At 47.8% G+C, this 26,594-nt stretch overlaps 2 protein-coding genes and 1 long non-coding RNA gene across 3 annotated transcripts; 1 reads left to right on the top strand and 2 right to left on the bottom strand.

The window, feature by feature from the left end:
- The first annotated feature begins 7,497 nt into the window (after positions 1 to 7,497).
- On the top strand, positions 7,498 to 9,245 carry LOC309622332 (uncharacterized protein). The gene is made up of 3 exons (XM_082409437.1): positions 7,498 to 8,260; positions 8,581 to 8,709; positions 8,901 to 9,245. The coding sequence occupies exons 1-3, from the start codon at positions 7,989 to 7,991 to the stop codon at positions 9,010 to 9,012; spliced, it is 513 nt and encodes a 170-aa protein (XP_082265563.1). The 5' UTR covers positions 7,498 to 7,988; the 3' UTR covers positions 9,013 to 9,245.
- A 3,710-nt stretch (positions 9,246 to 12,955) lies between these two features.
- Positions 12,956 to 15,837, bottom strand: LOC309622331. The gene is made up of 2 exons (XR_014240719.1): positions 15,070 to 15,837; positions 12,956 to 13,522 (listed from the first exon to the last, which is right to left on the bottom strand). It is a non-coding gene; the product is annotated as an uncharacterized lncRNA (long non-coding RNA).
- Positions 15,838 to 15,856: 19 nt separating this feature from the next.
- LOC309622330 (GRB2-associated-binding protein 3-like) lies at positions 15,857 to 26,486 on the bottom strand (the record flags this gene model as incomplete). The annotated part of the gene is made up of 4 exons (XM_082409436.1): positions 26,231 to 26,486; positions 25,133 to 25,235; positions 17,289 to 17,405; positions 15,857 to 15,973 (listed from the first exon to the last, which is right to left on the bottom strand). The coding sequence occupies exons 1-4, from the start codon at positions 26,338 to 26,340 to the stop codon at positions 15,857 to 15,859; spliced, it is 447 nt and encodes a 148-aa protein (XP_082265562.1). The 5' UTR covers positions 26,341 to 26,486.
- Positions 26,487 to 26,594: the final 108 nt, after the last annotated feature.

Here is a 26,594-nt window from a genome sequence, read left to right as displayed (position 1 = left end):
TGCACAGGGGCTGGTGACGCTGAGTTGAAGTCCAGGGCTAAATAATCCAGGCTGAATTTCCTCGTCCACGTCAGGGCTCCACTGCTCAGCAAGTTGGCTTCTCCGTGCTCCTCCTAGAAACCAACGTCACAGGATGCGCGTTACCGATTTCGGGCCGGGCCGCCCAGGGGAAGAGCAGCTGCCATCGGACAACAGCGGCCCGACGAGTCCTGTGCAGCTCGCGGCCTGCACCTCGGAAGGAGAGCTGGCTTTGAAATACAGTACAGCCCATTTGGCCTTCACATGAAGCTATGCCTTCATTCACCATTGAAGCAGCTGGCCAAAATCTCCCCCAAGAAGAAATCATTTCACGGATCTGACAGGCCCACGATACCTTAGAGACTTGAAATCCTGAAAAGGTCAATCACACTTACGAAAGCTTTCGTAAAGACATCCCAAGTGCATTTAAAGATACTTTATACAATACAAACAGGGATAACGTGTGCAGCACACAGCCATGGCATCTCCATCCGGCTTCAGACTACACCACCGCTACACGACACACACGGCACATGCCGAGGGCCCCCTTCTACTGCTGCCTTCTTGCCCCCCAAGGGGGTGAGTGCTATCCTGAACTTGGTGTTTACCACTTTTGTTTTTAAAGATGGTTTTATGAATGTGTGAGTGTCCTTAAGTGACATACTGTTTTGTTTTGCCTGTTTTGAACTTTTATCAATAGAACCGTATTGTATGCATTTTTGGTGACTTCAATTTGCGCTCCATTTACATACTTCACATTCACCCATGTCAGTGCCCTATTTCATTCATTTTCATTAGCATACATGATTCCATCGCATAATTTATTTAACTGTTCCACCAACAACAGACATTTGAGTTGTTTCCAGTTTGGAGGCTCTTACAAGCAATGCTGCTGTGAGCATTCATGCACCTGTGGAAGAACTTCTAGGGCGTGTCCCTGGGATGGGGGCCCCTTCAACTTGACTATCACCAGCCTGATATGAGGAAAATGGTACTTTACTGTGATTTGATTTTCCACGCCCTTGAGAACTGAATTAATTGGCCATCCTTTCATATGTTTACGGGTCATTTCTTTTTTTCTCTTCTGTGAATTATCTGTTTTAGGTTTGTTTTTGTTTTGCTAATTTTTACACTGAAGTGTTTGTATTTTTCTGATTTTTCTCAGTACTCCCTCACATACCTAAGAGACTAATAATTTGTTGGTTATGTGTGTTGCTAATAGCCCATCACAGTCTACAGTGGGTTTTTCTTGGTGTTTTTTAAGTTAAGAATTGTTCTCGCTTTTAATGTAACATATCAAGATTTTCCTGAGTAGCTTCTTGCTCTTGTATTTTGTTTAAAGCGTTCTTCCTATGCTGAGGTTGTAATTTGTTTTCCCACACCTTCTTCTAAGTTATAACGTTTTTTCCTTTACATTTAAGTAATAATCTAGCCTCAACTGATTTTGACATGTGGTGGTGACACAGGGATACAATTAATTGCCTTTTGTTCTGTTTGTACCCCACGTGGGCAGCCCTCCTTTCCCCAGGAGTGCAGCCTCTGTTCACACATCACGTTCCCATATGTGACTGGCTGGTCAGTCCTGCTGACTGTTTTTGCTGCACCTGAGACACTCACATGGCTTTTCTCCTTTAACGTGTTAATGAGCTTGACTGACTTGATAAGATTCCTTTAATTTATGGCCCTGACAGCTCACCTCTCAGGGGGTATTTGTAACAATAAGAGACTTGAAAAAAAATGTTTCTCCTTCTGGCACAGTTTTTGTTTCTTCCAACCCGTTTGTTTGGTTTCTGTCTTTATGCTAGAGCTTCCCTGAGATGTCTGATAAAATCATTGGCTGTCTGCTCATATTTAAGAGTGAAAGGCCAAAACGCTGATCCGAAGCTCCGACTACATGGGTGGTGCTTGTCAGCTGTGGGGTTCACTGCAAGGTGACCTTGCCGGACGATTTTCTTGGGGTGCCCCTAATATTATGACCCATGTCTTGCCTCTTGGGCTGCTCAAATAGGTCAGAGAACTGTCTTCGAATCTCTAGACCCAATTGTAAAGGTCTGGTTGTCAACATTCTGGAAGAGAGCCGCTGGAAAAGGGCTCGGGAAAGGCTCGCGTATCTATTGTGCATATTTACTTACGTTGTTTTTAGCCTAGTATGCTCGGTCAGATGTGTCTAGCATCCCCCAGGGCAGAGACCCCTTGTTTTACTCTCTCCAGAGACTACACTTCATCTTTTGTGTGAAGCAGGAGAGGGGAAGTCACAGAGGCCAGCCTCCGGGGAGTGGGGGTCTTGCCTTCCCCCGCAGTGTATTTAGGATTCAACTCTCTTGGGTCTGATAAATCATTTACTACAAATCCACCTGCTTTCCAGTTTCCAATACGTTACTGTGTTGTCTTCTTCAGTTCTTCACAGCCGCGTGGGTTTATGCCTTTAACAAATCCTTCACTGTGATTTTAGAGGATGGTTTGGGACGCAGGGAAAACAGAAGTCCGTGGTCAATCTGCCGTCTTTACCGAGATGTCCATGAACAGGTTCTCAAATGTTAAACCCACTTTGCGTACCTGGAAAAATTCCGACTTGTTCGTGCGTATTTTTTAAATTAATTAATTAATTTATTTATCTTTGGCTGCGTTGGGTGTTCGTCGCTGCGTGCGGGCTTTGTCTAGTTGAGGCGAGCTGGGGCTACTCTTCGCTGCGCTGCACGGGCTTCTCATTGCGGTGGCTTCTCTTGTTGGGGAGCACGGGCTCTAGGAGCGTGGGCTTCAGTAGTTGTGGCACAGCGGCTCAGTAGTTGTGGCACGCGGGCTCAGTAGTTGTGGCGCACGGGCTTCGTTGCTCCGCGGCATGTGGGATCTTCCCCGACCAGGGCTCGGACCCGTGTCCCCTGCATTGGCAGGCGGATTCTTAACCACTGCGCCACCAGGGAAGCCCGTTCATGCACATTTTCAGTTTTATAAAGTGCTGAACTTATTTTACTAAAATCTTTAGGATTCCTTTTGTAAACAGCTTTACTGAGATAGAATTCCATACCATGCAATTCGCTCACTTAAAGTGTACAATTCGGTGGTGCTTAGGATATTCACATGTTTGTGCAATCATCACCTACCTCAATTTTAGAATATTTTCATCACCCCAAAACGAAATCCTGCACCCCTTAGCCGTCATCCCCTAGTCCCAGTCTCTCCCCAAGCTCTAGGCAACCACCACGAATCTAATTTCTGTCTCTATAGGTTTGCTATTCTAGACATGTCATACAAATGGAATCATACAATACGTGGTTGTGATACTGTGATTTACAAGAAATATATATTTGGTCGTTCAGATGACCAAATATTTATTTCTCATATATAGTTGGTCTTCAGTCCACAATTCCTGGGTCACAGCTCCCAAAACCCTTCGAATTTCCTACGTGTTGAGAATGACAGAGATGTCGCTTATGACAGGAACGAGGTGACTTTTAGGTGGCGCCTAACAACGTGCCTCCTACTCGCCAGGAGAACCAACCATGTGGTCGGAAGCTTGGAACTTTCAGCCCCACTCCCCGGCCCCACCCGATCTCCGGGGAGTGGGGAGGGGCTGGAGCTTGACTCCATCACCAACGGCCAATGATTTCACCAGTCACACTGTATCATGAAGCCTCCATAAAACCCAGGAGGACTGGGTCCAGAGGGCTCCCGGGTTGGTGAACACGTGGGGGTGCTGGGAGAGTGGCCCCTGGTGACGGCGTGGAAGCTCCGGGCCCTTTCCTCATGCCTCGCCCTGTGCCTCTCTTCCATCTGGATGTTCATCTGCATCCTTTATCATACCCTTTTAGAATAAACTGGTAAACGTAAGTAAGTGCTTCCCCGAATTCTGTGAGCTGCCCTAGCGAATGAGTCAAACCCAAGGAGGGGGACGTGGGGACCTCCCATCTGTAGCCAGCCAGTCAGAAGCACAGATAACAACCTGGGACGGTGACTAGCAGCTCAAGTTGGAAGGGGTGGGCGGTCCTGTAGGACTGAACCTGTAACCTGTGGAATCGGATGCTATCTCCCGGGAGAAAGGGTCAGAATGGAGTTGACTCCTCGGACACCCTGCCGGTGTCCGAGAATTGCTTGGTGTTATGTGGGAACCCACCCCAGCCGACACACACACATCCTGGAATTGGGTCCAGAAATCCAAAGGAGTGGTCTTTTGTGACTGGCTTCTTTCACTCAGCGTATTGTTTGCAAGGTTCATCCTTGTTGTTTCATGGATCTGATTTCATGGTATGGCTGCATAACACTCCATTGTGTAGCCATACCACATTTTATTCACCCGTTCAGCATTTGGTGAACACTTCGGTTGCTTTCGCTCGTTGGCCATTATGAAGAATGATGCTATGAACATTCACGTGCAAGATTTGGTTGGACTTATTCTTGCTTAGGAATTTTAACCTGCGTGAATGAGTGAGATTGATATATAATTTTCTACTTGTGTTAGTGCTCTTTGTTTTGGTATCAAGTTATTGTAGCCTTACGAAATAAGCTGTGTAGTATTTCCTCTTTTTGCCTTTCCCTGGAGGTGCTTGTGTAAGACTGCAATGATCGCTCCCTTTTGATAGAAGGTTTCTGTAAAGTTTTGGGGGCCTCGTGATCCTTTGTAGTAAAAACTTCCCTACGTATTCAGTTTCTCTAATAATTTGTGTTTTCTGTTTTTACTTGAGTCAGTTTTTAATAATATTTTTCTGAGAATTTGCCTGTTTTCACTAAAGTTTTCAAATTCACTCAATATGAAGTTGTTCATACTATCCTCACGTCATTAATCTCTGATGTATTTGCAATTATTACCTCCTTTGCATTCTTAATATTGTTTATTTGCATGCATTGCTTTCTCTTGATTGGTTGCGTTCAATTTTAATCTCTTAAAAGAGCAAATTAGGTCGGTGGTGATTCTAATTTTGCTGTTTATTTTGTTAATTTCTGTTCTCACTTTTATTCATTTTCCTTTCATGGGGTTTATTTCTTCAACTTATTATTATGAAAACTTTCTAATAATCAGCCAAATTGAAGAAGATATGCTATGAACACCCATATACCTACCATCCACATTCTACCACTAACATCTGACTACAGTGAACTATTTGTGAGTCTTTGGACTGAGGATTGGTGTCTTTCATGAACTGTGAGAAACTGACATTATCCCTTCACATACTGCTTCTCTATTTTTTCCCTACTATCTCCTTCTGTAAGGCCGACTGGACAAATGTTTGACCTTCTCATGCTATCTTCCATTTCTCAACTTTGTTTATGTTTTTATCTCCTCGTCCTGACTTATCAGTAACTTCAAAACTATATTCTGGTTCACTACATTACTCTTTGGGTTTAGTCTGTTTAACTCACCCATTGAGTTTCTAATTACATCCCTATTTTTATGTCTAGAAGTTCTAAATGGTCTTTTCTAATCCACCTGGTCATTTTTAAATAGTATCTTGTGACTCAGTCCAACTTTCAACTCCTCATCTTCTTTTTTAAATATATAAAACATAGTTATTTTATATGTGAAATCTAATATTTCTAATAACGACTTACTTCTATATGTGATTTTACTTTTTGTAATTCCTATTGATCCTCAGGATTCGCAATTTCTCAATACTTTTGGCCCGAGAGATCCCCTTTCCTTTCTTGGCAGTTGAGTTTTAGATTTAAAAAAATACATTTAAAACTATATTCTCTACCATTTTAAGATGATTTTTATATGGTGGTCATGTGGTTTTCACGGTACCCTGCCTACTGAAGTGCTTCATCAAATTTTAAAAAATAGAACAGGGACTTCCCTGGTGGCGCAGTGGTTAAGAATCCACCTGCCAATGCAGGGGACACGGGTTCGAGCCCTGGTCCGGGAAGATCCCACGTGCCGCGGAGCAACTAAGCCCGTGCGCCACAACTGCTGAGCCTGCGTGTCACAACTACTGAAGCCCGCGAGCCACAACTACTGAAGCCCTTGCGCCTAGAGCCCGTGCTCCGCAACAAGAGAAACCACCGCAATGAGAAGCCCGTGCACTGCAACGAAGAGTAGCCCCCGCTCGCCGCAACTAGAGAAAGCCCGCGCACAGCAACGAAGACCCAACGCAGCCAAAAAGAAATTAATTAATTTTAAAAAAGGAATATGTTTTTAAAATATCCTGCTGGTCATCAAGAAGATAACAGCAATACCAATGTTTTTGGAAATGGGCGAAGGATATGAATAGGCTAGTTACAGGAAAGGAAATCCCCAAAGGTCGCAAGAATATAGTAGGAGTGCAGAACGGGTACAGCCATAGCAGAGAGCAGCGTGGCACGACTGAATCCAATGACGGCTGCCCATCCCTAAAGCCCAGCAATTCTGCTCCTGGGAACTTGCCACTGGTCCCCTTAATGGGTATGTATGAGGATGTCCATCAGGTATTTTTCGCGGAGGCGGGAGTCAGAGCCCCCTAGACGTCCCACTGACCCTCCTTCTGCCCTTATTTCAGACCCTCAGGTGGGTCTGGTTAATTCATGAGCTTCCTCTTGTGATATGGACGACAGCAGAAGCCAACATGCTAGACCCTTGCTCAGTACGTTCTCTGGGCTTTTCCCGCACACGTCCAACCAGTGTCCACGCCTACTCACTACCTACCCATGTGAGTCCGGTTCTGCACTGATGGTTTTTTTTTCTTTTTCCAGTGATGATGATTAAAACCTATTTGCTAAACCTAAAACTAAAAAACTATAAGAATGTCTGCTCATGGCTGCCCCTCTGCAACTCCCACAGGGGAACCTGGGACAGAGAGCTCATTGAGTCTTCCGTAAGTGACTGTGAGGCTTTAATTCCCACTTGGCTTTCGTACAGGACCGCGGCTCGGCCTCCCTAGTCAGTCGGCTGTGGTGGGAGTGGGTACAGCGTGGAGATCAGCAGATGCAGGGCCCCTGCTGCGTCTGGAGAGCCAGTGTTAAAGCTTCACCAGTGCAGCACTGGCAGCCCGGGCGAGGGCGCCTGCTGAGTGAGCGCCCACCTCGGGGCAGCCTCTGGGGCCGAGGGCAGGGCTGCGGAAGGACGGTGACCAGCCCAGCAGGTGGAGGAGTGGCCTGCAAACAGCCGAGAGGAAGCCAGACCGGCCCGTGTCACCTCCTGGCCCTGGGACGCGAGGGGCCGGGCCGGCCCAGGGGGGACCTGTGAGGCCTTGGCTGGCGCATCTCTCAGGACAGCTGACGTGGATCAGCTCTCCGGCAGGAAAGATGCTGTTTCTGGGTTCGGTCAGGTAAGTCAGTGGCTCCCCGCTAAGAGTACGCACGGGAACCTAGCCCGGGTTAGCTGAGCAGCGCTGGCCTATGGCCTGAGCGTCCAGTCCCTCCCCCTCCCCCAGCTCACCCATGGAAGCCCTAACCCCCCCCACGGGATGGACTCTGGAGGCGGGCCTTTGGGAGGTAATAGGGCCTGGACGAGGTCATGCGGGTGGCACCTCCATGATGGGGTCAGTGAAGACGCCCACCAGCCCTGACCTCCCCGCTCGGCGGAGACCCCGCTGCTTGGAGGTCCTACGCTTCCCTTGCTGTTTGCGGTTTACTCTGGGCTTTACCGGGGGGCAGGGTCGGAGGGCTATGGGGGTGCGTGGGTGGCCCTTATTGCCTGGAGCAGATGGTTTGGGAGACGGGGCAAGGCCTCGGGAACGGAAAGGCGGCGTTCCCGGCTCGGTGGTGACTCCGTGGGCACTCGGCGCCCGCCCCACGCCGCCCGGCCCCGGACAGGAGGGGCCGGTCTGCGCAGGCGCATCCGGGGCACCCGAAAGGAGCGGGGCTTCACGCCGGAGCTGAGTCTGTGCAGCCCGACGGGGCCTCCGGGGCGGCCTGCGGGGGGCAGGGTGGCAGCCAATCCGGAGCCGGGAGGCGTCGTCAGGGGTGTCTGCGCAGGCGCCCTGGGCGTCCCGGGGCCGAAGGGGCGGGGCCGCGTGAGGCGCGCAGGCTCTCCTCGGCTCTCAGAGGGACGCGCGGCGGCCATGCAGGCCCCGGGGGACGGCAGCGCGGCAGGCGCAGGGGGCCGAGGTGGCCAGCAAAGCTCCGGGACTCCTGGTTGCCAGAGAAGATCAGGTAGCCCTGAAGGCGAGGGTGGTCCCCGGCGCCCGGAAGCCCGGCGTGGGCCTGGCCGAGGAGGAGCAGCGATGAGAGGCCCTGCTGCAGGCCGTCAGGGTGGGCGGGCGTCACGTGCCCTAAGACGTGGTGGAGGTGCAGCGCTCGTGGCTGACAGGCCTGGAAGAAGACAGCTGGTGCTGTATCCTTTCCGTGGAGCCTCCCTGGGCTGGGGCAGCGCTGCGGTGGCCGGGTACGTGGCGGCCGCCTGCGGAGGGGGCGGAGGGGACGGAGGGGAGCGCAGGGCGCAGTCAGGGGCAGCAGGGGCGGGCAGCCTGGCAGGAAAGGGGATTGTCAATGCCTGAGGAGCCTGGAGCCTGGAGGGTGGGGAAGGACCGAAGGGTTAGGGAGGCGGCTCCGGGCGGTCTCATCCTGGGGTAAAAACGGGCCTCTGAGGTGTGGGCAAGCCCGAGATACCAGCAGATTCAGTAGCGGATGGTGCCTTAACCACGTCTCCCCCAGCAACCTCACAGTGCCTTTCCGATCCCTCCTGGAGGCACACACGGCCCACAGAGCTCTGATCGCAGGTGCCCAGCGTGACCCAGGCGTGATTCGGGAGGAATATACAGTGGATGGCAGTGCCCTAACTATGTGAGTTCTAGAAGAGTCTGCCGTGGGCGGGGGTCGGTGGCAGGTGCTGGGATCTGATCTCTGTCTTAAGAGTGCTGTGATGGGGCCGCCCATATACGGGCTTGGTATAAGGAGGGGGCTGGGGGCTGGTGCCCTGGACCTACGTGAGCGATCTCCCCTTTAACCTGATTTCCCTTTTCCCTCACTTGTAGTAGATGGACTGCTGAAGACCTTGATCTCTTCCGAATTTCCATCGACTCCATCTTCGATCAGCTTTCCCGGGTGATTGGGAATATTCAGCACCTTTGGCTCCCGCCTCCCTAAAGGCTACGCGAAGGAAAGGGGGCTGAGGGCTAACCTTGTGTCCCCTACTAGGCAAGGCTTAGGGAATTCAAACTTGAGTAATCACCACTTTGTTATTTGGGTTTAATGTTTTGCCAGTACTGGCCCTTGGTATCTCTTGGTTCACTTGTTTGGTTTCCCTGCGGCTCGAGGAGTGGGATGCTTCAATGTGTATTACTGCAGAAAATAAAACTAGGCTACTGTTTTGTGTCACAGTTTCTTTTCAGCTGATGCATTTCTGGATTTTTTATCTTTGTCCTCGTGTTGGAGGGAAGGTTCTGGAATTCAGATATTCCAGTAGTACAAGGTAATTGAAGACAGTTTAGGAAAATGAAAATCAAGCCCGATGTTCAGCACTAACTACTGTCAACATTTTAGAACTATTTTTTGAGTTGTACTTGCACGCTAAATGTATAACGGTATGCGATGTAGAAGTCATCAAGTTTAGCATTCAATTTTTTCCTGACTTTTTTTCATTTAACATACTAGCTTCTCCACATTCTAAAAACTCTTCAAAAATATGTTATTGAGTGAAGGTATATAAGATGCATCATAATGTAATCATTGAACATTTACGTTGTTTTCAGTTTTTTCATCGCTACGGTTAACGATTCAATGGAATTCATGTATGTAATTCTTTCCATGAATGGTTATTTCCTTAAAGTATATTCCAAAAGTTAGAAATATTGATCTAAATGTTTACTTTTCTATTTCTTTTTTGAGACTCTTGATCACAGGGAATTCCCTGTCAGTCCAGTGGTTAGGACACCGTGCTTCCACTGCAGGGGGCACGGGTTCGATCCCTGGTTGGGGAACTAAGATCCTGTAAGCCACGCGGCATGGAAAAAAAAGAGAGAGAGAGAGAGAGAGAGAGAGAGAGGAAACAGACTGTCTTTAAAAAAAAAAAACAAAGACTCTATCACAATTTCTCTTCAGAAAATACACCTACTACCAGATTTCTGGTTTCCTAACATCCTTGTCACAATTGGCTTGGTTTCCTACTAAAATTGAAAACTTGGTTTGCACAAGAATAGAAAAGCCCTAGGCACAGTAAAATAGCAGTGTTGTGGCTGACTGGACTTGTTTCAGATCAGTGCAGAAAAGTGCTGGTACAAGAACAATTAGTTGAGCGTTTGGGCAGGCGGAGTTAGCTCCCTCTGATATCCTTTACCCTGTGATCGTGCTAAACTCACTGACTGGTTCTCCTCACTCTTGTACATTGCATTCGGTTTTCTACATAGACAATCACGTTGTCTGCAGAGAAAATTTTGCTTCTTCCTTTCCGATTGGGATGTCTTTTATCAATTGATCTGTCTCCTCATAACGGGCTGGAGTTTTCTGAATCTTAGCATACCCTTTTCCTTGGGTGCTGGGTATTTTTTTTCCTAAGTATCTTCCAGAACTTCAAAAAAATCTAATATTGTTAACTTACTTGGAAACAGTTTGATCCTTTTGAGTCTTGCCTTGAGACTTTATGGGTGGGAGCAGAGCAGCTTTTAGTTTTCCACACTACTGAGACAAGATCCCTCTGAGTACTGTATATGATGTCACCCGAATTCGGAGTTTGGACTAGCGGACCCTCCGCCCTTGGGCACGGTTCTCCCCCTGTGCCGCTGTGTCCTCTCCGGTCCTCCACCCGCCAGCTCCGGCTGCCTGCGCTCTGCGATCCACCCCCGAGACCTGGGGAGGCGGCTGGACTCGGTCCGGACAGTCCGTGTAGACAGCAAGCTGGGGCAGCTGCACGGCTCACCTCTTCGGGGTCTCAGCTCCCAGAGGTCACTGAGGGTCCTCCGTCGCCTGAGGCCCAGTTTCTTCACAGCCTGTGTTTCATATCTTTTGGCTGCATTTAGGGGATTCTTGCCAGCCAGTGGCGGGGAGATCCGGTCCCTGTTCCTGCACGTGCGTGAGCGGAGTCTGCCGGGACAGAACCCAGAGAGCTCTGGCCGCGTGGGCTGGAGGGAGGGGGACGCTGGTGCTGGGGATGGTGGCGGTGGGCATGGCGATGACGGTGATGAAGGAGCATCTCCCCCGCCGGCACGCAGCAGCTCTGGTGGCTACAGTTATCCTGCCTTTCAAAATATAAGTCAGATCACGTCTCCCCTGCCTAAGTCCCGTCACGGGCTCCATTCTCACCCAGAACATAAGCCAGAGGCCCTTGTAACGGCCAGCAAGCCCCCACACTCTAATCTGTGAATCCCCCATCGCCCCTCTCACCTCCTCTGCTCTCTCTTGCTCACTCCACGCCAGCCACGCTGGCCTCTTGCCTGTGCCCTCAACATTCCGGGTTTTCTACTGACTTAGGGCTTCTGCACAGTCTGTTCTCCCTGCCTTGAATGTGCTCTCCAATACTGCGCCTGGCTGACTCTCTCATCTCCTGCGAGTCGGCCCGGGTCTCATCTTCTCACCCTACTTCTTCCTGCGGCCACCAACAGCGCAGCGTGCAGCCAATCCTCTTCATGCTGTTCTTTTCCACACCACTCATCACCTTCTCTAATACAGTAGAATTTACAAGTTGACTTTTTATTTCCTGCCTCTTCCCCATAGAGATAACCACTATTCTGACTCCTACCACCGTAGAGTATGAAAGTGAATTAAAAGTCTCATGTTGAAGACCTAAACAATGGAAATGATTTAACATTTCAAGACAGATATGAAACAGTTAGGATGCAATTGTTCATACAAAGGTAAGCAAAAGATAAAACTCATGGAAATGGAGGTTTCGACCATGAAACCAAGACCAAAACAACAGTGCTGGACAGAAGCCAAATGGCTCTGATAAGGCAGAGGGGACGCGTGCCATGGATCGTTCTGCCTTCCCCATGGAGCTCCCCCAGGAACCGATGTCTGTACGCGGCGGCAGAGTGGGGTCAGGTTCGTTCCCATCCCCGTGGAGCTCCAGTGACCTGGCAGCCTTGACTGTCCCCGCGGCTCTCCAGCCCCCCTCTGCCGTCGGTGAAGTGCCCGTGGCGGGGAGTGTGCGTCTCGGCTCTGCTGTCTCCCGTCGGGCCCCCTGCTCCAGCCTCCACCACTGCCACTCGCTCTCAGTTGCAGAAAATAAAAACTAAATTTATAACAACAAATGACAATTAAAATAAGGAAATGATAACGATAAATGCAATTTAAGATCAAGGAAAATAAAGAAGTAGAAAGCTGGCAACTTAGGGAGCTGTCTGCTGAAGTAAAGAGGCCAGAGCACGAGGGGCCTGGGGCTCAGAGACCTTTAGGTCAGGTTTCCCGGCCCCTGCTTCTGAGGTTAGCCCTGTGGGCCGACCTGCTCTCCTTTAGGTCAAGGGCTCGGTCTGGAGTGTGTGTCAGGAAAAAGCGTTCATGGTAATCAGCCTCGTACTTGACCAGGGGGAGGAATTTCACGTGGCTTCTCCTCCTTCCTCTCAGCACCAGGACTCCCGTTGGCTGTAGGGTCTCTGCTTTTGGCCTGTTTTCCCCAGACCTGAGCCCCTGCTATTCTGGTGGTCTCTGCCTCACATCGTGGCCTAGAGATGCTGCTGACCTGGCAGCCAGGGCAACTGGGAGTCTCAGCCATAGGGAAAAGGGAGGCGGTGGCACAAGAGACCCCCTCTGGGGAGAAGCAAGCTGGGCGCTGTTGCTTTTTAATGTCACTAATGACAAAGGTGGTGTTATACGTGGTATCTGGCAGAGCCGGTAACTTTACTGCCAATGATCGGAGCTAGTTGCTGACCCAGGTGTCAAGATGTGGTTTGGCTGAGCAGGAGCGGCGCTGCTTACAGCCACCCGCTCACCTGTTTGCAGCGAAGCAACATGGATGCAGGTCATGCCATGGGAGTCAGGTGAAGTCTGTTGTACTTGAAAATGGCAGTGAAGTCTACTTCCGCTTATTCAGGTTTCAGAATGCGTCCCGTAGTTTTTCAGATGTCGTCACTTAAATAAGAGGGCACTTAGGTCACGATTCCTCTCCTTGTAAGACTTTTATTAATGCCAGACATGAAATAGTAAAGGCATAGTGAATTGTGAAACATCTGCACGGTTGTGGATACAAAGGTGGTTTGAACGGGGCCCGAGGAGGAGGCCTTGAGAGGGGGGAGGCCAGGCCTAAGGGGAGCCATCAGTCTCGACCCGGACCCAACGGCCACGACTCAGCTGCTGTTTGCTGCGTGGTGAAGTGGCCTGGACACTGAGTCCCCAGGGTCACACCATGCGCTTGTAGCCAGGCTGTGTGCTGGGCCTCAGGGCTCCTCCCTCCCCGAGGAAAGCTTAACTCCCAACGTTCCTGGGCCTGTGGACTTAGGCTTGAGACCCTTCGGTCCCCCTTTCTGCATGACAAAACCCCTGATCTGGAAGTATTTCCTAATGAAAGGAGACGGAAGGAAACGGAGCAAAAAGGAGCTACAGAAAATAATGCGAGATTAATTGCTGCACTGTCCTGTTGATTCCCAGATCTTCTAGAAAGGTGTACTCTGCGCAGTGTACAGACATGCCATGTGTACTTGACTTGGAGTGGTATCTGGGATCATTTCTGGTAAAAAAAAAAAAACACAAAAATCCCTCAGACCCCATCAGAATCATAGCCCTCCATTACACGTGGATTACCTCTGCCGGAAAACAAGATTTGGCCGGCATCGTTGTGATTTACGGTGCCTTTCCCAGGAGCATATGCTGCCGTCAGCTCAAAACTATCTGTATTTTGTGTCCCTGAATCATTATGCCTTTGTGTAGCTATCCATTGGCAGTGTTATCAAAGCAAGGCATAATCCCATACACCCTGGGAATCCCATACACCCAAGACATAATCCTATACGCCCTGGCGAAGTCATATTTTTTTAAATCCCTAATCACTTCCAAACAAGTCACACTGCTCGAGTGTCTATTGTTTCGTGCAGTAAGCATGTCCCTGGAAACGTTTTGTAGAAACAGATTTTTGTTTTTTGGTCAACTGGATGACATTTCACTGCCGACAAAATTTCAGCTGCCTTTACTATTCCAATCTATCCTCAATCTGCTGAGGTACTTGACACTTGGACGAACAGTTTTTCTGCACTGGCCTTTGTCAGGCAATCAGTGACCTAAACACAGGTGGCCCACACATAGGGAAGCCACCATCTATGGGAACTGGCAGTCCGTAGCCCTGGATTCCTGCCTGAGGCTCTGTGACTCCTTGCAAGTCACAGAAGGAAGAAGGCAGCTCCTTACAGGCTCTGGCCGGGGAGCAGGCCGTGGGCTCAGGGAGCCCTCTCGTGGCTCCATCCAGGCTCACTAAGGACTCTTAACTCAGTCCAAGCCCTTGGCAATTGCCCCCCGTCTTGCTCTGGGAAGAAAATGATGTCACCAGACCGTGCTGCTTTGAACACCAAAATCACTTCTTTTCTGGTCTGAAAAACCAAGATTTTGGCACTTACCTTCGGAGCAGTTCGAGACCCTGAAACCCTGCAGCAAAGCTTACAGTTGCCCTGCCTAACCCTGGCTGCCGCAGACCTGCCCGCCTACGTGATCCGTCCCCGTATATGAGACACCGTGGCCGAACAGTGGGCCAGAACCTGCCGACTACCCAGTTGTTCAGATTTGTCTTCTGGCTGCAGGTGCTCAGAAGGATCAGGTAGGGGCATTAAGTAAAACTCCGTGCCCAATCGAGCCTGTCGTCTGGGTCCCCTGAACCCCAGTGCCCCAGGAAGGAAGGGGTGACAAGATGCCCTCATTGCATGGTGGGAACGTGTGCACGCTCCAGAGCTAGTCACCACTAAAGCAGAAGGGAAACATTAGCCGGGAAACCCGAGACTTGAAGTCACCGGTTTTCGGTTGGTTGGTTTGTTGTTGTTGTTTGGGTCATAACAATCACTCAGAAGCTTGAGTCCAGCACAGTGTGGCCAGGGATAGCTTTCCCCGGGGTGGCAAAGGTTCTTCTGCCAGCACTAGCCAGCTCATGGGACACACATGGCAAGGGGACCATGTGAACCAAGCATGGATTTCACACTGATTGTCGGGAGGTGTCTCTAATGGTAACTGCTGATTACGCTAGAGTGCCCCGTTTGGACACCACACAAAGAAACCCTGGCTCGACAGGCATACCTTTCAAGTGGAAAAGCACCTGCTCAAAATCCTATGAAAGGGAGAGGAGATGATGAGTCATCCCGTGTCTGCACGTGTCTCCCACGCGTCTCCGAAGTTACCCTAAGTGACTGAGGCAGCAGTAGACGGCGGAAGGAGCCGGACTCGCTGTCTCACTCCATGAGTCATCCTGGGCCAAGCGTTCCCTTCTCTGGTTCTTGGTATTGTTTTCCTCGAAGTGGGAGCAGTGATCGCCGCCAAGCCTAGCTTCCGAGGTCTTTGAGGGGAAGAGATGAGACGGTGCGTGTGAAAGCATGCCGGGAAAAGGCCAACAGCAAAGGGACACCCGGCCACAGGCGGCTGCTTAAGCACAACGATGTCCCTAGAGCCACCGGGGGTCATCTGATCTGCTCATGCCGGACCTCGGGACTCAATGCTCCTGTCACTGGCATTGTCTTCCTGCCACCATCCCTAGGCTTGGTGTCTTGCACTGTGTCCTCAGGGGTGGGGACAAGATGGTGTCCAGGCGCGTCTCTCCTCGGATCATTCATGATTCCAGCGGAAGCACAGGACAGAGGTCGAGACTTCAGGCGCTGGAGTCAAAAGATGTCATCCCGTTGGCTCCAATCTGCACGTCAAAGGCTCCACTGGAGAAGATTTCTGACGCCTCTTTTGCTTTGGTGGCTCCCACCCTGCCGGGATGGAGCTGTCTACGTCCCGGCGCACCGGCCTGAGGCTCGGCAGGGGCGAGCGCGGCCGCTGACGAGGGCCGGCCCCGCTCAGAGCCCCTGCCCGCAGCCCAGCGCTGTCACGCTTTGGACTGCCTCTCGTCCGTCCACTCCTGCTTTGTGCTCTGCAGAGCTTGCGTCTTCTGCTCGTCCACTTGCACGTAGTCTACTCTCTGCTCCTCTGAGAAGAGGAGTTTCTGAAGGGGGAGAACAGAAAGCTTTCGTTACATCCAATTTAAAAATTCGGCACAATGTCAGTCAGTCTCTGGTGGCTTACAGTGTCGAGTATTGGCTGGCCCTCCCTCCTGGGTCGTCACTTGCAGAAGTGTCACGCTGCGTGTGAATGTGCGTGAATCTCTCCTCACCTCTGCTCCCTTCAACTTGGCCCTAGCCAGCTGACTCGCCTTGACCAGTATAACGTGAGTGGGGTGACGGGTGCCCCTCCTAAAGAGAAGAGAGGCGTCCTGCGATCCTGCACTCTCCCTTTTTCCCCTGCCAGGACGCCGGCCGGCATGCCTCACGTGGGGACCGTGACGGACTGTCCCACAGGCGACAACTGAGAAGCCTTTGCGGTCGAAAGCCGCAGAGATTCGGGGCTTGTCTTCACTGCACAGCCGACCAGAACTGGCTAATGCACCGTCTGTGCTTCTCTGTCTATCCCGCTGACCAGCTTTGCTGGACTATCATTTTAGGTTTGTGGAATGAAACGAAAGGTAAAGGGCAAGTGGGAGCTCATTCAGCAAAAGGGAAGGGAAGCCTCCCAGACTCTTCTTTTCTCCACACACACAAAATGAAATTACACTGTATATTCTGTTCAGCAAGTGATTTTTCTCATCAAACAATAATACACTGGTAGCGCAGTCTAGACTACGACCATCCCTTGCTAAGAAATATTTAGCCGTTGTCCACTGCTTACCAGCCACTCATTCCATGGCTTCCCCTGTGCAGTGAGTGACAACAGTCAATGGCTAAGGTCCCTTACACGTATTGACTCACTGAATCCTCACGACAGGCTTCAACGTAGGCGTTATTTCTGCTGACCACTCCACAGACAAGAATACTACTCAGAGGAGTCAAAACTGCCCAACCTGGCACTTGAGGCCCTTGACGGAGCTGTTTCAAAGCCAGCTGACAGCTCCCGTCACCACTCCCCAGAGTCTAGCCAAACGGGGCTGTTACTTCTTCCCTCAGCAGGCCCTTCCTATGCCTGGACTACACTTTACCCCACCCTCATCTCTGCCAGAGCAATTTCTCAACAAACCTTGTGGTCCGAATTTTGAAGAGCACGAAGACTACGTCCATTTACACATAGACGTGCAAAGAACGTTCCCCCCGAGGGAAATACACCAGGGCTTCTGGGCGGCAGAATTAGGGCTGATTTTAAGACTCTTCACTGTACGTGTCTGTATGTCTCAGACTTTGCAAAGAGAACATCCATGGTGGAATCATCGAAACAAAATCCAAACCGAAATGGAATCTCCTGGGAATTCTCAGACACAGAGTACTTCCTACCTGCTGCACAGGGGCTGGTGACGCTGAGTTGAAGTCCAGGGCTAAATAATCCAGGCTGAATTTCCTCGTCCACGTCAGGGCTCCACTGCTCAGCAAGTTGGCTTCTCCGTGCTCCTCCTAGAAACCAACGTCACAGGATGCGCGTTACCGATTTCGGGCCGGGCCGCCCAGGGGAAGAGCAGCTGCCATCGGACAACAGCGGCCCGACGAGTCCTGTGCAGCTCGCGGCCTGCACCTCGGAAGGAGAGCTGGCTTTGAAATACAGTACAGCCCATTTGGCCTTCACATGAAGCTATGCCTTCATTCACCATTGAAGCAGCTGGCCAAAATCTCCCCCAAGAAGAAATCATTTCACGGATCTGACAGGCCCACGATACCTTAGAGACTTGAAATCCTGAAAAGGTCAATCACACTTACGAAAGCTTTCGTAAAGACATCCCAAGTGCATTTAAAGATACTTTATACAATACAAACAGGGATAACGTGTGCAGCACACAGCCATGGCATCTCCATCCGGCTTCAGACTACACCACCGCTACACGACACACACGGCACATGCCGAGGGCCCCCTTCTACTGCTGCCTTCTTGCCCCCCAAGGGGGTGAGTGCTATCCTGAACTTGGTGTTTACCACTTTTGTTTTTAAAGATGGTTTTATGAATGTGTGAGTGTCCTTAAGTGACATACTGTTTTGTTTTGCCTGTTTTGAACTTTTATCAATAGAACCGTATTGTATGCATTTTTGGTGACTTCAATTTGCGCTCCATTTACATACTTCACATTCACCCATGTCAGTGCCCTATTTCATTCATTTTCATTAGCATACATGATTCCATCGCATAATTTATTTAACTGTTCCACCAACAACAGACATTTGAGTTGTTTCCAGTTTGGAGGCTCTTACAAGCAATGCTGCTGTGAGCATTCATGCACCTGTGGAAGAACTTCTAGGGCGTGTCCCTGGGATGGGGGCCCCTTCAACTTGACTATCACCAGCCTGATATGAGGAAAATGGTACTTTACTGTGATTTGATTTTCCACGCCCTTGAGAACTGAATTAATTGGCCATCCTTTCATATGTTTACGGGTCATTTCTTTTTTTCTCTTCTGTGAATTATCTGTTTTAGGTTTGTTTTTGTTTTGCTAATTTTTACACTGAAGTGTTTGTATTTTTCTGATTTTTCTCAGTACTCCCTCACATACCTAAGAGACTAATAATTTGTTGGTTATGTGTGTTGCTAATAGCCCATCACAGTCTACAGTGGGTTTTTCTTGGTGTTTTTTAAGTTAAGAATTGTTCTCGCTTTTAATGTAACATATCAAGATTTTCCTGAGTAGCTTCTTGCTCTTGTATTTTGTTTAAAGCGTTCTTCCTATGCTGAGGTTGTAATTTGTTTTCCCACACCTTCTTCTAAGTTATAACGTTTTTTCCTTTACATTTAAGTAATAATCTAGCCTCAACTGATTTTGACATGTGGTGGTGACACAGGGATACAATTAATTGCCTTTTGTTCTGTTTGTACCCCACGTGGGCAGCCCTCCTTTCCCCAGGAGTGCAGCCTCTGTTCACACATCACGTTCCCATATGTGACTGGCTGGTCAGTCCTGCTGACTGTTTTTGCTGCACCTGAGACACTCACATGGCTTTTCTCCTTTAACGTGTTAATGAGCTTGACTGACTTGATAAGATTCCTTTAATTTATGGCCCTGACAGCTCACCTCTCAGGGGGTATTTGTAACAATAAGAGACTTGAAAAAAAATGTTTCTCCTTCTGGCACAGTTTTTGTTTCTTCCAACCCGTTTGTTTGGTTTCTGTCTTTATGCTAGAGCTTCCCTGAGATGTCTGATAAAATCATTGGCTGTCTGCTCATATTTAAGAGTGAAAGGCCAAAACGCTGATCCGAAGCTCCGACTACATGGGTGGTGCTTGTCAGCTGTGGGGTTCACTGCAAGGTGACCTTGCCGGACGATTTTCTTGGGGTGCCCCTAATATTATGACCCATGTCTTGCCTCTTGGGCTGCTCAAATAGGTCAGAGAACTGTCTTCGAATCTCTAGACCCAATTGTAAAGGTCTGGTTGTCAACATTCTGGAAGAGAGCCGCTGGAAAAGGGCTCGGGAAAGGCTCGCGTATCTATTGTGCATATTTACTTACGTTGTTTTTAGCCTAGTATGCTCGGTCAGATGTGTCTAGCATCCCCCAGGGCAGAGACCCCTTGTTTTACTCTCTCCAGAGACTACACTTCATCTTTTGTGTGAAGCAGGAGAGGGGAAGTCACAGAGGCCAGCCTCCGGGGAGTGGGGGTCTTGCCTTCCCCCGCAGTGTATTTAGGATTCAACTCTCTTGGGTCTGATAAATCATTTACTACAAATCCACCTGCTTTCCAGTTTCCAATACGTTACTGTGTTGTCTTCTTCAGTTCTTCACAGCCGCGTGGGTTTATGCCTTTAACAAATCCTTCACTGTGATTTTAGAGGATGGTTTGGGACGCAGGGAAAACAGAAGTCCGTGGTCAATCTGCCGTCTTTACCGAGATGTCCATGAACAGGTTCTCAAATGTTAAACCCACTTTGCGTACCTGGAAAAATTCCGACTTGTTCGTGCGTATTTTTTAAATTAATTAATTAATTTATTTATCTTTGGCTGCGTTGGGTGTTCGTCGCTGCGTGCGGGCTTTGTCTAGTTGAGGCGAGCTGGGGCTACTCTTCGCTGCGCTGCACGGGCTTCTCATTGCGGTGGCTTCTCTTGTTGGGGAGCACGGGCTCTAGGAGCGTGGGCTTCAGTAGTTGTGGCACAGCGGCTCAGTAGTTGTGGCACGCGGGCTCAGTAGTTGTGGCGCACGGGCTTCGTTGCTCCGCGGCATGTGGGATCTTCCCCGACCAGGGCTCGGACCCGTGTCCCCTGCATTGGCAGGCGGATTCTCAACCACTACGCCACCAGGGAAGGCCCTCCTTTGCATTCTTAATACTGTTTATTTGCATGCATTGCTTTCTCTTGATTGGTTGCGTTCAATTTTAATCTCTTAAAAGAGCAAATTAGGTCGGTGGTGATTCTAATTTTGCTGTTTATTTTGTTAATTTCTGTTCTCACTTTTATTCATTTTCCTTTCATGGGGTTTATTTCTTCAATTTATTATTATGAAAACTTTCTAATAATCAGCCAAATTGAAGAAGATATGCTATGAACACCCATATACCTACCATCCACATTCTACCAGTAACATCTGACTACAGTGAACTATTTGTGAGTCTTTGGACTGAGGATTGGTGTCTTTCATGAACTGTGAGAAACTGACATTATCCCTTCACATACTGCTTCTCTATTTTTTCCCTATTATCTCCTTCTGTAAGGCCGACTGGACAAATGTTTGACCTTCTCATGCTATCTTCCATTTCTCAACTTTGTTTATGTTTTTATCTCCTCGTCCTGACTTATCAGTAACTTCAAAACTATATTCTGGTTCACTACATTACTCTTTGGGTTTAGTCTGTTTAACTCACCCATTGAGTTTCTAATTACATCCCTATTTTTATGTCTAGAAGTTCTAAATGGTCTTTTCTAATCCACCTGGTCATTTTTAAATAGTATCTTGTGACTCAGTCCAACTTTCAACTCCTCATCTTCTTTTTTAAATATATAAAACATAGTTATTTTATATGTGAAGTCTAATATTTGTAATAATGACTTACTTCTATATGTGATTTTACTTTTTGTAATTCCTATTGATCCTCAGGATTTGCAATTTCTCAATATTTTTTGCCCGAGAGATCCCCTTTCCTTTCCTGGCAGTTGAGTTTTGGATTTAAAAAATACATTTAAAACTATATTCTCTACCATTTTAAGATGATTTTTTTATGGTGGTCATGTGGTTTTCACAGTACCTTGCCTACTGAAGTGCTTCATCAAATTTTAAAAAATAGAACAGGGACTTCCCTGGTGGCACAGTGGTTAAGAATCCACCTGCCAATGCAGGGGACACGGGTTCGAGCCCTGGTCCGGGAAGATCCCACGTGCCACGGAGCAACTAAGCCCGTGCGCCACAACTGCTGATCCTGCTTGTCACAACTACTGAAGCCCGCGAGCCACAACTACTGAAGCCCTTGCGCCTAGAGCCCGTGCTCCGCAACAAGAGAAACCACTGCAATGAGAAGCCCACACACCACAACGAAGAGTAGCCCCCATTCGCCGCAACTAGAGAAAGCCAGCGTGCAGCCAAAAAAATAAAAAGAAAGAAAGAAAAAGAAAATAAAGAACAAAGCTGGAGGAATCACACTCCCTGATTTCAAACTATACTCTAATCAAAGTAGTGTGGTACTGGCACAAAAACAGACACATAGATTAATGGAACAGAATAGACCCCATAAATAAATCCATACTTATATGGTCGATTAATCTACGACAAAGGAGGCAAGAATATACAACGGAGAAAAGACAGCTTCTTCAATAAATGGTGTTGGGAAAACTGGACAGATACATGCAAAAGAATCAAACAGGACTACTTTCTCACACCATATACAAAAACAAATTCAAAATGGATGAAATTCAAGTACAAGACCTGAAACCATAAAACTCCCAGAAGAAAACATACACAGTATATTCTTTGACATGGGTCTTAACAATATTTTTTGGTTATGTCTCCTCAGGCAAGAGAAAGAAAAACAAAAATTAAATGAAAGGGACCACATCAAACTAAAAAGCTTTTGCACAGCAAAGGGAACTATCAATAAAACAAAAGGGTAGCCTACTGAATGGGAGAAGATATTTTCAAATGATACATCTGACAATAGGTTCATATCCAAAATATACAAATAACAAATACAACTCAACAGCAAAAAAACAAACAACCTGATTAAAAAATGGGCAGAGGACCTTAATAGACATTTTCCCAAAGAAGACATACAGGTGTCCAACAGATAGATGAAAAGATGCTCAACATCACTAATCAGCAAGTAAATGCAAATCAATACCACAATGAGACATCACCTCACACCTGTTAGAATGGCCATCATCAAAAGAACACAAGTAACAAATTTGGTGAGGATGTGGAGAAAAGGGAACCCTCTTACACTGTTGGTGAGAATGTAAATTGGTGCAGCTGCTATGGAAAACAGTATGGAGGTTCCTCAAAAATTAAAAATATGATTCAGTAATTTCACTTCTGGGTATATATTCCCCCCCCCCAAATACAAAAACACTAATTCGAAAAGATACATGCACTCTCATGTTCATTGCAGCACTATTTACAATAGCCAAGACATGGAAGCAACCTCAGTGCCCATCAATAGATAAATGGATAAAGATGTGGTATATGGATGTGTATATATATGTGTGTGTGTGTGTGTACATGTGTATATATATGTATATATACACACACACACACAATGGAATGTTACCCAGCAAAAAAAAAAAAAAGAAATCTTGCCATTATGACAACATGGGTGGATCTAGAGGCTGTTATGCAAAAGTTAAATAAGTCAGAGAAAGACAAATGCTACATGATCTTACTTATACGTGGAATCTAAACAAAACAATAACAAAAACCAAACAACAGGGGCTTCCCTGGTGGCACAGTGGCTAAGAGTCTGCCTGCCAATGCAGGGGACACGGGTTCGAGCCCTGGTCCGGGAGGATCCCACATGCTGCAGAGCAACTAAGCCCACACGCCACAACTGCTGAGCCTGTGCTCTAGAGCCCACAAGCCAAAACTACTGAGCCCACGAGCCACAACTACTGAGCCCGCGAGCCACAACTACTGAAGCCCATGCGCCTAGAGCCTGTGCTCCACAAGAGAAGCTACCACAATGAGAAGCCCGCGCACCACAACGAAGAGTAGCCCCCACTCACTGCAACTAGAGAAAGCCCGCGCGCAGCAATGAAGACCCAACGCAGCCAAAAAAAAAAAAAGCCAAAAACAAAAAATGAAAACAGACTCATAGATACAGAGAACAAATGGGTGGTTGCCATAAGGGAATGGGTGAAGAGTGGGCGGAATAAGTGAAGGGGATTTGGAGGTACACACCTCCATTATATAATAAGTAACCCATGGGAATATACTCTACAGCATAAGGAACAGGATCAATAATATTGTAGTGTCATAGAGGGACAAATGTTTACTAGACTTATCATGGTGATCATTTCATTCATGTATGCAAATGTCAGTCATTATGTAGTACACCTGAGACGAACACAATGTTGAACGTCAACTATATTTCATTAAAAAATAAAGTAGCTAAAGAAGGATAGGTGACTTTAATAAAACAAAACTTGTATTTCAGCCCGTAGCCTAATTTTTACATTCAGATAAGAACTTGTCCTCAAAGAGAAAAAACTTATGCATATGATTATGTACAAAATCGAAACTGAATTATATTAGTTCTGTCCACCAAATGGGTTGTTTTGTGGAACAACTGAAATAATGTAAATCAAAGTCATTTGAAAATATCATATTACTGAATTTAAAACACACAACTGAATGAGATGGGATAGGCTTTAAATTCATTTATGTGGTGGTTCCCTCAGAGCTACCTTCCTTCAGCCAGTTTTCTGGGCTCTTAATCTACTGTGTCATATTGCCTAGTAATGTACAGAGACAGTCATTAATCAATGATTATAAACAGGCAAGAAACCAATCCTGAATTATGTTGTTAACGAAACACTGGTCTTTCTCACAACCTCAAAGATCAGAAATAACTGCTAGTGTCTGGAATGACTCTGCACTTGCTTCTATGAGGCTATAGATTCACTTCCCTTCTCTGTTCTCTGGAGACAAAGCACAGCTGGGCAGTATCTTTTATAAGAGTGTTTTCTTCTAGAAGTTTCCCAAGGGCCATTACTAAGTGTGAAAAATATTGGGTATACCACAGCAGACTGGATATGAGCCACTTTCCACCTGCATATGGATACTCACAGCACTTTCTAATCTGTCAAATAGAAAGGCAAAATGAAGCATTTAATTGCTGCTTCACTGGAGATGACTGTTTTGAGAATTTTAAATGCCTGTTACTGTCACGTATAGGAAGGCAGAGTTCTCTTCTCGAAAGTATATAGTCTCAGTGCCTTGAACACTGTCCTTCTAAGATCTCTTTTTCAAAATTTCATAGTTTAAACAGAGATTCTCTCTAGAGTTCCCTACATTTTAAACATCTGGCTAAAGGGCCTGATAATTGCCAGAGGTGCTAAAAGACCCTCTTTCTCTTCAGTAACCCATTCTCAACAGAATCCAAAGTAGAGAGAATGGAAGGGACAACAGAGGGCAGGAGGAGAGATTGAACCATAAATCGTTCATCAAAGGATCGAGATGTCGGGTCTCTGTGCACTCTGGGCCACAGAAAGACTCTACCAGGAGTCTCCAGAGACTAGACCCATCCATGACGTGGGACACTGGGCCACCCTCCCAACAGGACTCTCAGTGACTGATCTTTGGTAAAGGTTCGGAGGCAGTCAGGGCAGGGCTACCCGGTGGTGGGGAACATCCAGTGTGTGAGTTTTCACAGCTTAGACTCTGGGCACCCAGGGAGCTACAGACCTACTGGGGTCAAACACGATATCCCAGCCACGGTGAAAAGAATTGCTAGCATTTCCATTTTCCCATTACACGTTGCAGCCCTGGGTATACTTAAAACTGTGGCCTCAAAATGGTACGAGGAGCTGAATATTGCAGGAAAGAAAACCGACTTCATAACAACTTGTTCCCAGTCTGGAAAACACTGTAAGCTGGTATTACAGTCAAGTAATTGTTTTAAGATTTTACGGGACTTTCTGAACGCTATGTTTCCTTTACAATGAACTGATAAGAATATAGATTGGGGTGAAGAATAAGAAGAGTGTGAAAAATATAGGATTACCATTTGCATGTAGCTTTGTTCCTCTTCTCTGGAAACAGAATTGGCAAAAAATCTTGCAGAATTAATACCATTTCTTTCTGGAGAGAGAAAGCTGGTTCGATTGCTAAGAACAGAAATATAGATGAGGTCAAAGCAATGTCTTACAGCTGCTCTGAAAGCCAGCCAAGAACTGACATGGCCCCTCTGGGGTTTCGGCCCTCGCCCCTCGCCCCCGCTTCCCCATGCAACTTCCTTCTGGCCAAAGCAATTCCTGAACCAGGAGAGAGACTACCCCGCAGCTGCCGTCCTGCTATGGGGCAAAGGGTTCCCAATTCTCAAAGGCTATTTTTTTCCAGGCCCTCCATGTGACACAGCTCATGAGCTTTCTAGAAAGAGACCAAGGCATCATATCATTTAGAGAAAAACAAAACAAAACAAAAACGCTCCTTTGAGGCTCTTGTTTCCATTCAAAGCAACCAGGAAAAGTAAGGAAGTGTGGTCATTCCTTTGATAGGATGAGACCAAGACTACGAATCCACTTTCATCCTACTCCCAAGTTAGAAGCAGAGGCCAAGGCTCTGCAGTTCTGTCTGGAAATGTAGTTCACTGCAGAATTCTGCTTTACAGAGCCATTGTGTCCTGCGGCATATAGGGTGAACTAAGAAACTCCCAGGCCAGGCTCAGGACTCTGAAATTCCTACAAGGACTGAAATTGCTACAAGGTGAGATGAGAGAGTGCAGATACATTTGGGGGTTTGTCTACTGAGTCCATGTGAATTGGGATTGAAAAAGAACCTTTCTCTGTTGGTACTAGGGTTGTAGCATGTAAATAAGGATCTAAGGGACAGCTATCTCAGGCCGTGAGGATTGTGCAACAGAGAAGCAGACGTGAGAGAGAGGTTCCCAGCAGCACTCTCGTTCCCGATCCCATTGTTCTGGGAGATTCACTTATGGTCCTTCCTCTGTGACCTACAAAACACTTCCGGCTCGGGATAATAAATCCCATCCCTCGTTCGGCTTAAGCTAGATCGAGTGGGCTTCGACTACCTTTAACCACCGAGGCCTGAGTAACGCTGGGAGTGCACCAGATGAGGGCCCTGTGAGCAATCAAAGACTCACCAAGGCACAGTGCGGGTTCTGGTGAGAGACGTGTGTTCCCGGATGGTTGAGAGGCTTTTCAGGTCCAGGGGAGGTGACCGTGCTACAAGATAACACATGACAACCAACATGGTAAGTTCTCAGGGGTTCAAGGCCAGAAACTGAAGACTATAAAACTATGCCATTCCATCAGATCCACATTTACTTACGAGCAGTACTGGTGATGATGGTGCTTTTCGCTGTCCTACCCTTCCCTGCCTCACTGGGAGCAGAGGGGACGACCACCGAGCCAGTGGCCACGTGAGCAGCTGGGCTTACATCCAGTCACTACACACTTACTGAGAACTCACTGTCAGGCGTGGCTCTAGGTGTCCCAAACTGCAAC

This window comes from Balaenoptera borealis, assembly GCF_965194805.1.
Source record: "Balaenoptera borealis genome assembly, contig: HAP1_SCAFFOLD_2156, whole genome shotgun sequence".
NCBI lineage: Eukaryota > Metazoa > Chordata > Mammalia > Artiodactyla > Balaenopteridae > Balaenoptera > Balaenoptera borealis.
Note: the sequence above shows the minus strand (reverse complement) of the source record. Positions and strands in the feature narration are given on the sequence as shown.